Below are 14,002 nucleotides of genomic sequence, written 5' to 3' on the forward strand. Positions count from 1 at the left end.
AATTTATTTTGAAAAAGAGTGAAATTTATCATTAAAAATTAATTTTTTTATATAAATTTATATTCACTAACTTTTTGCAAAAAGAATACATGGCATTACATGTAAGAATAATGCTATTGAGCAGTGGCAGATACAGTCCTTATTTGTGGACTGTAATGTAAGTCTAGACAATTTTATCTTTAAAATTTTTTAAAATTATAAAACTATCCCTCTTAAAATGATATTTTTTTCTCATTTAATAAAATGCTGCACATACAGTTCTCAAATAGGAACTGCAAATAGAATTTATCAATGCGTATTATATCTCCTCAATTTGCTCCTTCATGTATTTAATTTTTTTTGAAATATTAATTTTTTTTTAAATAGTGGACTATTAGTATAGTTATATTTATATATATAATATTTTTTTTCAAAAAAAATTTAAATATATTTAAAAATATTTAAAAAAAAAAAGGATTTAGAGTGGGGCACATCCGTCAGAATAGCACCACTCTTACGCAAATATGTTCTCTTTGTAATTAACAAAACTTTTTCACGTCCACCTACCTTGTATATAGTCATTCCCGCCGCTTATAAAAGACAGTGAACTCCAGCGATTAGTTTCACAGATTTGAATATAGTAATTAAGTTTTACGTTTCTGCCGGTTTCATTTGCTTTCTGCTGTCTCTCTGTGTTTAAGTACGCTCGCTGATCACTGACAAGCAAGGCGGATTACCAGAATTATGAGCCAAGTGGATGTCTTGGATTATTGCGTTTACAGAGACCCCAATGCAGCAGTGGAGGCTCGCATCAAAGATCTGCTCTCTCGAATGACATTGGAAGAGAAGGTCGGCCAGATGACGATGATTGAGCGCCGTGTCGCCACCCACGACGCCATTAAAGACCTTTCCATTGGTACGGACCTCTATATCTCTCTCTCTCATCCCGTGTCTAGAAGTTGCTTACTGTTACGTGTATGTGCCCTTCTGTGCATGTTTTGTTTCTGCAGTTTTGCTGACATTTTGTGGACTATTTTCTGTAGGAGGCATGATGAGTGCTGCTGGGAGTGGACCCTTCGGGAAAGTGAAAACAAAGTCGTCGGATTGGGCCGATATGGTTGACAGGTTTCAGAAGTCGGCGCTTGATTCACGGCTAGGGATACCTTTAATATATGGGATTGATGCGATTCATGGTAACAATAGTATCTATGGTGCCACCATATTTCCTCATAATATTGGCCTTGGAGCTACAAGGTTAGTTGACTCTGTCCCGGGTTTCTTACATAATTAGCCTATTAGGCACTTCTGGGCAGAACTAGAACAGGAAACAAAGAAAGATTGTGAAAAAAAAGGAAAAAAACCTTAAAAAGTTTGCTATATCCCTTGATTTTCTGTTCTGTAGCTATCCAAAGAAAATCAAAGTCATATCTGGACCTATACCCCAAAATACTAGTAAATGTTACAACTGCAACCTCTTGGAATCGTTATAAATTTCAGGAACTTATCCCTTCCAATCTATATGGGATTCTATCCACCACCCTTTCATATTAAATATGAATATTACAGTTGATGGAAGACTGTTGGAAGAAAGATGGAAAATGGCATGCAGTTTGAAATCTCAATTTACTAATAAATAGGTCAATGGTCAGAGTACTCCATAACCAGTACTTTAATTTCTCATAGGACCATCTTATCAGCCACCAGCTTAGTTTATGCTTTAGCCTTTGAAAGGTAGGGATAAAAACCATTTCTGGGGAAGTTAAAGGACAAAGAACTATAACAGCTAACCCTTATGCATTTCTCCGCTCTTGTTAAAATCTCAAAGCAGCCAAATGGAAGGTATTTGGCCCTTTTGCTTCAGGACCACTTATATTGTAAAACTTATGATAGGGATGCAGATTTGGCTCGAAAGATTGGGGAAGCAACGGCACTTGAAGTTAGAGCTAGCGGCATTAACTATACTTTTGCTCCTTGTGTGGCTGTAAGTAGTACTGTAAATGTGACCTTTTGCTGGGCCATTATTTGTTTTAAGTGGTTGGTGCTTGCAATTTGGCAGTAGGCTTATAGTTGTAAGAAGTTATCAGTTCTTTATGCTTTTCAATATCTGTGGAGAATATTGACTATGTCTCTCTTCAAATGTTGCTGCCATTTCAATGAGTTAGGGATCTCTTGTAGTGTAAAGAACTAACAAACTAATTTAAATGTTAAGAAGCTCGACATGTAAATCATGAACAAGTGATATTAAGCTAGCTAGCGTTATGTCTGAGGTGTTATTCTTCTATCTTCTTTCACTTGTTTGTCTTCTAAACACTCTTTTGTGGACAAGAAATAGTCAGGAAAACTGATTTACATAAGTTTTGATAGGTTTCAAGGGATCCCAGATGGGGGAGGTGCTATGAAAGTTACAGTGAAGACGCTGGAATTGTTAGAAAGATGACTTCCATTGTCACAGGCCTGCAGGGCCAGCCGCCCCCGAAACACCCAAAGGGCTACCCTTTTGTGGCTGGGAGGTAGCGAAAAGTTGTTGATATTCTATTTGCATTTATTTAATGACTATACTTATATCTTTAATCAAATTTACTCCTTAGCTAGTTCATTCCACATTCATCATCAATTTAAATACGTTTGTTAATGTCTGAGAAAAACATATGGCGACTGGGGAAAAAAAAAATCTAACGGATTCTAAAAATCACGTCAGTTTGTGGGTTTATTTTGTGTAATATCTTTACGTCAGAAGCAGCAGTTCTCATCATATATTATGCATCTAAAATTTTTTTATCCCGTTTTCATATATTTCGATTCTTAAATAGTTACATAACTAACTCAACTCTTCATACTTTCAAGCTTTGTAATACTCATAATAATGCAAAGAAACCCTGATTGTCAATTCCTCTGTTAGCAGCCGTCCGATTGACTCTTTCTCATAATCCCACTTTTGTTTCCAGAAACAATGTTATTGCTTGTGCAAAGCATTTTGTAGGGGATGGGGGTACGGAAGGAGGAATAAATGAGGGGAATACTATATTATCATACGAGGAATTAGAAAGGATACATATGGCACCTTATCTGGACTGTATTTCTCGGGGAGTTTCCACTATTATGGCATCCTATTCTAGCTGGAATGGGCGTAAACTGCATGCAGACCATTTTCTCTTGACAGAAATCTTGAAAGATAAGCTCGGTTTTAAGGTAAAAGTCTTGATATTACTTGTATAACTCATATTTATTTTGTTGGGGTTCTGAGATTATAGTTTCTGCACATCTAGATAAATCTTGGGAAAATATTCTGCTGCAGGGTGTTGTAATTTCTGACTGGAGAGGACTTGACAGACTTAGCGAACCTCGTGGCTCAAACTATCGTTACTGTATTTCCTCTGCTATTAATGCTGGAATAGACATGGTATAGATTCATTGAACTCCAATTCCAAAATCTATAACAAAGTTTCTTCATTTATTTATATCTTCTTTGCCTGACTGAGAAAAGATGCAGGTGATGGTGCCTTACAGATACGAACTGTTTGTGGAGGATTTGACATTTCTGGTTGAATCAGGGGAGATACAAATGGCAAGGATCGATGATGCTGTTGAACGGATACTTAGAGTGAAGTTTGCTGCCAGTCTTTTTGAATTTCCTTTCGCGAATAGATCTGTGCTTGATACAGTTGGATGCAAGGTGACTTTTGAAACATTTAGCAAATGGTGGTGCTGACATTTTTGGCATCTGCACGATCTTCGGAAGATGCAAAAACTTTCCCTTTATTCGTTAAGCTGAATCAGTCCTCTCTCCCTATATTAACGTGAAAACGCATTAGAAACTCTAATTATTTAAAAGATATCAAATGCTTTCAGTTAGCAACTAACCATACCATCAAACTTGACTGATTTAGTACTTAAAAACTGAGATAAAAGTTTGGCAATCGAAATTTTCTGCAGCTGCACAGAGATTTAGCACGTGAAGCAGTCCGCAAGTCTTTGGTTCTTTTGAAAAATGGAAAGGATCCGAAGAACCCTTTTCTTCCATTGGATAGAAATGCGAAAAGAATTCTTGTTGCTGGGACACATGCAGATGATCTTGGATATCAGTGTGGTGGGTGGACAGCTGATTGGAAAGGAAGCAGCGGCAACATTGCAATTGGTATGTAATTATGTTGTTAATGTTAAAAGTATTAAGCAATACGTTGACTTTCACCATAAGAGTGAAAACATATTTAGCTTTGTAAGACTGATTTGTTTCTTTAGAATCACTGTGATACTCACTAACTATATCAGTTATGATGGGAAATATTTTCCAATCTTTGGTTATCCCTGGGTTTTGTATGGCATGTATGGCAACACAGACAGTCAACGAGTCTCCTTAAATGAGGTTGTCCATACCTAGTTTGAATGGTTCAGAGGAGGAGAGCTGCTTGGCGTCTCCAATGTTGGGGTTGGTTGATTGATCATTTTAAGTCGAAGCATGGTGAATCTATTCCATCACTACAAACGGCAGCTAACATGGAGAATCTATCCGCAACTGCAGCATCATAATTACTTTGTATTGGTTCCTTGGTGGGCTCAGCCTAGTGTGCACAGCTTGACAGCTTGTGCAGGGGAAGTTGCCTGCATGCCAACCGAAGTTTTCTGCTTGTTTTCCTCATCTGGTAGTGGATGACTGTTTTTTTAAGCTGCAGGTCAGCCACAAAGTAATCCATGAGAGTCAGTCCTTAGGATCTGGTGGGGGGGCATTTCTTGGATTGGACCAAAAACTGAAGATATTTTTTGGATTGAAAAATAAAATTAGAAAATAATGAATGGTCACAAAACTTTAAACTTCAAAATTATTTTAAGTTTAAACAATTAAGTTATAAAACTCATCATGTGGCTCAACAGGAGCGAAAGTTCTGTTTCGAAGAAAATTATATATGTTATAGATGTGTTGGAAGCACGATGGCGATGAACTCATGATGTCAATTCATTTTAGGCACAACTATCTTGGATGCAATTAAAGAAGCAGTTGGAAATGAAACAGAAGTAGTTTATGAGCAATATCCATCGGCAGACACCTTAGCACATCGGGATTTCTCTTATGCAATTGTAGCTGTTGGGGAAGAACCCTATGCAGAGATACTTGGTGACAATTCGGAGCTTGTAATCCCTTTTGATGGAGCTGACTTATTAAGTTCAGTTGCTGGCTGTATCCCCACATTGGCAATTCTGGTATCTGGAAGACCCTTAGTTCTTGAGCCATGGCTTTTGGAGAAGACAGATGCTCTGATTGCTGCTTGGTTGCCTGGAAGTGAAGGAGGAGGAATTGCAGATGTTGTCTTTGGGGATCATGACTTTGAGGGCAGGCTGCCAGTGACATGGTTTAAAAGGGTCGAGCAGCTGCCCTTGCATGCTGAAATGAACGCATGTGACCCTCTATTCTCACTAGGCTTTGGGTTGACATGCAACAAGGAGAAATCTCCAAACTGATAAAGTTGGTTCATATATATATATATATAGTTTATCTGAGTCACTTAAAGCAGAAGCAGTGCTGCAGTTGGCTCTTGAATAGATTTTTCCACTGGTATGACAATAATGTTGTATGTACTCTTTTCTGTATTTCCATTGGCTTCTAGTTCTAGTTATTGCCCTGTGAACAGCATATTAAGGCAGCAGACGTGTGTGCCTCCAAAGACTCTTTTAGAATAAGTTGAGAATACATCTGAAGAATTTCCTTGTAATAAACTAGCCTAGCCAGGTGTCAAATGATGTATGGTAATACTCTGCAAAATCTGTTACGGAAAGGTCTATATATACTGACCATGGATTTATTGTAATGTGTGTGGAAAACAGATTCTGTGAAATGAAAAGAGAATTCTCTTGAGGAAGTTCATCTAGAACTTTATTCAAACACTTTCTGTGCAAATTCATTTAGCTTGTTTTAGCATGGTATCAAAGAGCCAAAACGAACTCACGTCCTAATTTTCTTTACTCTTTCTCAAATTTTTTTTTTTTTTTTTTCTCTCCTTCATTACTCATGTCTTCCTCAAACAAAACTCTCAATCCTCTCACCAATGCATCTAATTACATCAACATCAAGCTTACAATTGATAACTTTCTTTTATGGAAAGCTCAAATTGTTCCTTACCTTGAAGGGCATCAACTTTTTCGATATGTTGATGGTTCCTTCCCTCGGCCTCCTGCTCTGCTTGATGATAAATCCAATCCGGCTCATCTTCAGTGGCATTTACAGGATAAATTGATAGTGTCCACCATAAATTCGTCTTTGTCTGATTCGGTCTTGGCACAAGTTTTGGACTGTTCTACCTCCTGTGAGGTTTGGACGACGTTACAAAATCTGTTTGCTGCCAAGTCTTCAGCACATCTCATCCATACCAAGTATCAGCTAGCTACTCTAAAGAAAGGTGCCGAGTCTATCACAGATTGTTACAATAAAGCAAGGTCTCTTGCTTCCACTTTAAGTGCTGCTGGTCATCCTCTAGATGATTCTGAACTTGCGATTTATCTTCTAGCAGGACTGGGTACTGACTATGAAAGTCTAGTCACCTCCTTGACCACTCGCCCAGATGCTTTATCTCCCCACCAGCTCTTTAGCTATCTTTTGAACCATGAGTCTAGGGTCTCCCATCAAACTCAGTCTCTGCTTTCTGGCACCACCATAGCTGCTCATAATACCACTAAAATTCAAAGTCCCAATAATTATTGGCGAGGTCGTGGGAACAATTTCCATGGGGGACGAGGATGCGGTCGTGGTTTTGGCAGGGGAATCCTTCCTGCTCCACGCCCACCGCAACAAACACCTCAATATTTCTCACCACGTTCTGACTCTCATCCTATGTGTCAGGTTTGTAACAAACCAGGACATGTGGCCGCTGCTTGTTATCATAGATATGACCACTCCTATCCGACTCCCCCTCCTGCTACCTTTGCTGCTAATTATTCTGCTCTTACCGCATCTCCTTCTTCTTCGCATACATGGTTCCCGGACACCGCAGCAACACATCATTTTACTGCTGATATTAATAATCTTAATGTGGATTCAAGTGTTTATCAGGGATCAGATCAAGTAAGCATTGGAGATGGCTCTAGTATTCCCATCCAGAATGTTGGCTCCGCTCATTTCAGTTCAAACACTGGCAATTTTCTTCTCACAAATCTTCTACATGTTCCTTCTATCTCTCGCAATCTTCTTTCTGTACGGCAATTTTGTCATGACAACAATGTAATTTTTGAGTTTCATTCATCTTTTTTTCTTGTGAAGGATGCATGTACCCAGGAAACACTACTTCAGGGGCCCGTTGAAGATGGATTATATGTGTTCCATGCGGCTGCAGTGCCCTCTTCTCCCTCACCGAAAGTTTTCTCTGCAGTTCGAACTTCTGCTCAACTTTGGCACTCCAGGTTGGGTCATCCTTCGTCTCGTACCACTTCCTTGATTCTTCAACGGTTTAGTCTACCTCTCACCACCAGCATCGCTCTGACTCCATGTTCGGCATGCTCCTCTTCAAAAGCTCATGCTCTTCCTCATCCTGCCTCACCCACACGTTCCACTTTTCCTTTTCAATTAATGTTCATGGATGTATGGGGTCCTGCCTCAGTTTTATCTACTAAAGGGACTCGTTACTTCTTGTCCATTGTTGATGATTATTCCAAGTTCATCTGGTGTTTTCCTATGCAATTAAAATCTAATGTTACTGCTATCATTTTAGCATTTCTAAACTACGTCACTACGCAATTTTCTTCCAAAATTCTTTCGGTTCAGACAGATGGGGGGAGTGAGTTTCGACCCCTTCATCCTGTCTTTTTCAAAATGGGCATTCATCATCGACTCACATGCCCCTATTCCCATCAACAAAATGGTAGTGTCGAAAGACGTCATCGTCACATTGTTGAAACAGGCTTGTCTCTTCTTTCTCATGCCATGGTCCCTCATATCCATTGGGCTGAGGCTTTTCAAACTGCCACATATTTAATAAATCGAATGCCCACTCTTGTTCTTAAAAATAAATCTCCTTTTGAAATTTTAATGGGAACAACACCAGATTATTCTTTTCTTCGTGTTTTTGGTTCAGCATGTTGGCCTAATTTACGGCCTTATAATCATCATAAATTAGATTTTCGTTCTAAACAGTGTGTGTTTTTGGGATATAGCTCAGATCATAAGGGGTATATTTGTTTTCATATTGAGTCTGGCCGTCGCTATATTTCTAGAGACGTTCTCTTTGATGAAACGAGTTTTCCCTTCTCTCGGTCCACGCATACATCTCAGTCAACAGGTCCTCATAACTCCATCAACACATTGGGTCTTCCGCTTGTTCCTTCAACGGATTCAATTTTTACATCCCCTTCATTAATTCAGACCATAACTTCCCAGCCCATATCCTCTCAGCCTGTTGTCTCTACGCAGCCCACTGACTCAATTTCCTCTCCAGACCCTTCTTACTCTACTACACACACATCTCGTCTAAGCCCAATCATCACTCAGCCTCTCCTGGGTCCTGATGTTTCGTCTCCAACAAACCCTAACTCTGCCGCCACTGAGTCTTCGTCTTCTTTCCCGTGTGTCAATCCTCTTATCAATATTTCTGCACCTCACCAACACTCCATGGTCACGAGGTCCCAAACAAATAATCTCCGTCCTCTTCATCGAACAGATGGGACTATTCCCTGGCCTCCTTCCAAACCCACGGCTTCTCTTACCTCTGTTTCTTCATCATCATCTGTCCCTGAAGAACCTTCATCTTTCTCCGAAGCTTCCAAACATCTTGAATGGCGTACTGCCATGGCCACTGAGCTCGACGCTCTCCTCCACAATCAAACCTGGAAACTTGTTTCTCCCTCTTCTGCTTATAATCTTCTCGGGTCCAAGTAGGTTTTAAAGACTAAAAGGCGTGCGGATGGAACACTTGAGCGTCGCAAAGCTAGACTTGTGGCTCAGGGGTTTCATCAGCAACTAGGTCTTGACTACATCGAGACATTTAGTCCGGTTGTAAAACCTATGACTATTCGGCTCCTTCTTTCTCTGGCTATTTCATCTAACTGGGCACTTCATCAACTGGATATACAGAATGCATTCCTTCACGGTGACCTTGAAGAGGACGTGTACATGAAACAGCCACCTGGGTTTGTGCATCCCGATTTTCCTCAGCACGACTGTAAGTTACAAAAATCAATTTATGGTCTGAAACAGGCTCCTAGAGCCTGGTTCGCAAAGCTTAGTGATAAACTGTTGTCTTTAGGATTTCGTAGTTCTTCCTCTGATTCATCATTGTTTATCATGCGTACTAAATTAGATTGTCTGTTTATCCTTGTTTATGTTGATGATATTATTGTGACTGGATCCAGTGCACTTGTTATTTCTGATTTTATTGCTGCTCTACGAGCTTCATTTCCTGTAAAGGATCTCGGTTCTCTGCATTATTTCCTCGGTATTGAAGTGTTTCGGCACACTTCTGGTCTTTATTTATCTCAGTCTAAATATATTTCTGACTTGTTGCACAAAACCAACATGCATAATTCTAAGTCTGTTTCAACTCCTATGTCCACCTCAGAAAAATTGACTGCTTTTGATGGTTCCACTTTTGAGGATCCTCAGTGGTATCGTAGTGTTGTTGGCAGCCTACAGTATCTTGCTTTTACTGGTCCTGATATATCATTTGCTGTGAATCGTGTGTGCCAATTTATGCACTATCCTAGTCTTCCTCATTGGACAGCTGTCAAGCGCATTTTGCGCTATCTTAATAACACTCGGTATCTAGGCTTGCATTTTTCCCCCACTCCCTCTCATCAACTAGCTGCCTTCTCTGATGCTGATTGGGCTGGATGCCCTGATGATCGCCGATCCACAGGTGGTTTTTGTGTCTATTTTGGGAATCACTTGATTTCTTGGGGATCCAAGAAACAGCCCACTGTTGCTCGATCTTCTACTGAAGCCGAGTACAAATCTGTTGCTAATACTGCTTGTGAGCTTCTTTGGTTGCAGTCTCTTTTAGGAGAACTTGGTGTCTTTCTTTCTTCTCCTCCTACACTATGGTGTGACAACCTTGGAGCCACCTACCTGTCCATGAATCCAGTTATGCACTCTCGGATCAAACATGTTGAGTTGGACTATCATTTTGTACGTGAAAGGGTGGCGGCTAAATCTCTACAAGTGTCATTCGTGTCTAGCAAAGATCAGATAGCTGATATTCTCACCAAACCACTCTCAACGCCTCAGTATTTACAACTTCGATCAAGCCTTACACTTACTGCAGTACCGCTTGAATCGCGGGGGGATATTAAGGCAGCAGACGTGTGTGCCTCCAAAGACTCTTTTAGAATAAGTTGAGAATACATCTAAAGAATTTCCTTGTAATAAACTAGCCTAGCCAGGTGTCAAATGATGTATGGTAATACTCTGCAAAATCTGTTATGGAAAGGTCTATATATACTGACCTTGGATTTATTGTAATGTGTGTGGAAAACAGATTCTGTAAAATGAAAAGAGAATTCTCTTGAGGAAGTTCATCTAGAACTTTATTCAAACACTTTCTGTGCAAATTCATTTAGGTTGTGTTTGGATGTTGAAATGAGTTGAGTTGAATTGAGTTAAGATGATAAAATATTGTTAGAATATTATTTTTTAATATTATTATTATTTTAAGATTTGAAAAAGTTGAATCGTTTATTATATTTTGTATTGAGATTTGAAAAAGTTGTAATGATAAGTTGAGATAAGTTTGAGATCCAAACGAAGCCTTAGCTTGTTTTAGCACAGCACATGGGATGCCTTTTGTGGAAGATGGTTTGTGGTTTGTTGAATAAGATTTAAAGCAGTTTGGCTATGCTCAGCTGTTTATATATGGGAGGAGGATGGACTCTTCATGCTAAGCTTATTATTTTGGATCTCATCTATTACAATATCAAATTCCCTGATATATTTCAGGATGTTAAGTAAATATCATTAACATTGTGCCAGGGAGATAAGTTAAAAGTTGAATAAAATATTGTTAGAATATTATTTTTTAATATTATTATTACTTTAAAATTTAAAAAAGTTGAATTAAAATTTAAAAAAATTGAATTATTTATTGTATTTTGTGTGAAATTTTAAAAAAGTTATAATGATGAGATGAATTGAGATAATTTATCAAAATCCAAACGTAATTACTGTAATTTTAAAATTTTTACTTCCCATTGGTTTAAGATCTCACTAATGAAGCTTACACCACGTAAGCACAAACATAAGATAAGCACGTGTCAATAAAAATAAAACAAATACAATTTAAATTTGACTTAAATTTATAAACAAAAGAACTTTTAGATTAAGAAAACCTTAATCTTTAAAATAAGCTAAAGTGAAATGGTGATCATGTTACACCCTTAATCTCAAAGAAAGGAAGGTGACATCTAGGGTTGGGCTTCGTCGGAGTCGGAATGTCCAATTCCAACTTCCGACTCCAACCAAAGTCGAAAGTCAAGTTGAGCTCCGACTATGACTTCGAATCGTAACGGATTCCGACTCAAAGTTAAGTCTTTTTTTTTTCAATTTTCTTACCACTTTTTCATCATCCAAACAATATCCAAAGATTCTAAACAACATCCAACAATTTTCATATCTGCACCCCTAGGGACTGGCCGTATCGAAAAAAGTGCGAGAGACTCAAAGAAATACAAGCATGAGAGAGGAAACAACTCGCAAAAATTAGGATGCCTAGAAAATATTTTTGAGAGAGAAATCGAGGTCAATGACGAAGACAACATCCAGAAATTAGGATGCCTAGACAACTCACAAAGCTTGACGAAGACAAGCATGAGAGACTCAAAGAAAGAGGTTTGTGAGGCTGAGTAGTTGCTATCAGCTGAGGACAAGAGAGAAAGAGAAGAAAAGAGAGATAAGCATAAGGTTTTAGTTGAAATGAAGAGATGAATATATATAAGACCATCATTAGTTTGGTTAAATGTATCTTCAAAATTTAGTCAATATCATATTTTTTTTTATATTTACTTATTCTATTTAAATTCAATCATTACATTAGATTAGCCATTCACTCTCTATATAATAATAAAATATTAATAAATTAATAATTTTTTTATTTAATTTATTTGTATCACATTTTATAATTTTACTAATTTAATATTAATAATAATTATATTCTAATTAAATTAATATTAAAAGCATCCATCTCAGATCTATATTTCCCGACAAAGATGTTCAAAATCAACCATTTCCTACTGCAAATCAAAAACCAAAATCAACCAAAATTCAACCAGAAATTCATGGCGAATACCCATTTCCTATGGAACACTACGCCGAGATACGTTAGAGAGGGTGATGTTCCTAATCATTGTGATCTGTGTAATTAGTTGGTAAAAACCACCGTTTCTCCAAACTAACGAAGTGTATTACTATATTTATTATATCCTAAAAACGGATTAATACTCTCTTTTATATAAGATTTTTTTTTTTTAAATAATAATAATTTAATACTCTTCATTTCTCCACTCGAATCCAATTCGATACAAAAGAGACACGCCGAATACCCATTTCCCATCAACCAGAAATTCCTATGCAGAAATTCATACAAAACTCAACCAGAAATCAAGCCGAATACCCATGCCGAATACTCCTTGGAGATGAGTTATCAAGCAGAAGAAAGAGAGAGTGGAGTAAAAAAATTACTCAAGAAAGTAATTACAGATCGGGAGTGGGAGTGGGAGTGGGAGTGGGAGTGGGAGATAGAGAGATAGAGAGAGAGAGAGAGAGAGAGAGAGAGAGCGAGTGGAGTAAGAAATTTCGAGATCAAGAAAGTAAGAAAAACTGAGAGCTTAAAAAAATGCAATAAATCACTTACAGATCGGGAGTGGGACTGAGAGAGGGAGAGAGTGTGGAGGGGCGCAACTTCTGCGAATCGGGAGTGGGAGTGAGAGAGAGAAGAGAGTTTTACGGGTGGTGAAATGAAGTGAGTGCTTTCCCGCGTGGTTGATAGCCTTTCCCGCGTTTGGTTGTAGTGAAAAATTAATATTTTAATATTTAATATATTAATTGCAGTCCTTTATCTTTAGCCAATCATTATATAGTAAATATCTGAATTATTTTAAATTTATCTAATTTAATATAAATTTTTTTGACATAAATTATATAAGTTTTGATCAATCTGCTCCTCTGACCAAGTCAATAAAAATACTTTTAAGAGGTGTGAACATCGTGGTTTTAAAAAATTCTTAAATCTCACAAGAGAGTTAGGTGACTATTATTTTTAAATATTAAAATCTTGTTTCAATTTTGTTTTTTTTTCATTCTTTTTTTAGAAAAATTTATCATAAAGTGATTTTTACATATTTCTCTAATGTAATTTGCTGCATCATTTTTTAATATAAAATAACTATTTTAACCAATTATATTAATAGAATACATAAAAAATATAAAAATATAACTTTATATAGCATAATTCTTTCTTTTAATTGTTGGCTTGGCATACGTGATTTGTTAATTGGCAGGATGGATGGAATAATGAAAAAAGAATTGGAATATCAAAATTGAAATCACAAGATTGAAAAAAAATTGACCAATCATTAAGCGGATACAATAAAAATAAAGAAAAATTCTATTTGCAGGTCTAATTTGAAGACTGCTTTACAGGCCTAAATGAAACGCTACGCTTCATTAGTAAAAGTGAAAACAAGTAGTTGGAATCCCTTCCTTCCTCGAGAAAAATCGCTTTCTTAGATGAAATTGTTATCGAAATCTTTTTCCGTGAACCTCGTCTGCTCCCTTTCATATAATCACTCCTCTCTCTCTCCACTAATTCATTTTCTCCATCTTGCATATATTCCTCATCCTCCTCTTTCCAACCATTTGATACCTCATTTTCTTCATATGAAATCACATAATCCTCATCCGAATGAGGTGACAAAAATTTCTTATGATCGATTTGTTTCAGCAAAGAAATCAAAAAACAAAAAGAGCCCAAAGAAAGAAAAAAAAAATCTCAAATATGCCCTAGAACTTATTCAAAACTAGTTAGAATTAAACCAGAAAAAGTAATGAAATAAATAG

The 14,002-nt window shown here is 37.4% G+C and overlaps 1 protein-coding gene across 2 annotated transcripts; it reads left to right on the forward strand.

The window, feature by feature from the left end:
* Positions 1-544: 544 nt before the first annotated feature.
* On the forward strand, positions 545-5,840 carry LOC109007644 (beta-glucosidase BoGH3B-like). Of its 2 annotated transcripts, none has more exons than XM_018987401.2 (9): positions 545-895; positions 1,023-1,233; positions 1,870-1,960; positions 2,344-2,489; positions 2,925-3,168; positions 3,275-3,379; positions 3,470-3,652; positions 3,913-4,114; positions 4,940-5,840. In XM_018987401.2, the coding sequence occupies exons 1-9, from the start codon at positions 724-726 to the stop codon at positions 5,431-5,433; spliced, it is 1,848 nt and encodes a 615-aa protein (XP_018842946.2). In that variant the 5' UTR covers positions 545-723; the 3' UTR covers positions 5,434-5,840. The 2 variants fall into 2 exon arrangements, with proteins under 2 accessions (XP_018842946.2, XP_018842947.1); XM_018987402.2 differs by lacking the exon at positions 4,940-5,840 and adding an exon at positions 4,317-4,428 and having other exon boundaries at positions 589-895.
* The last annotated feature ends 8,162 nt before the right edge of the window (positions 5,841-14,002 follow it).

The sequence above is a fragment of the Juglans regia genome, chromosome 5 (genome assembly GCF_001411555.2).
Source record: "Juglans regia cultivar Chandler chromosome 5, Walnut 2.0, whole genome shotgun sequence".
NCBI lineage: Eukaryota > Viridiplantae > Streptophyta > Magnoliopsida > Fagales > Juglandaceae > Juglans > Juglans regia.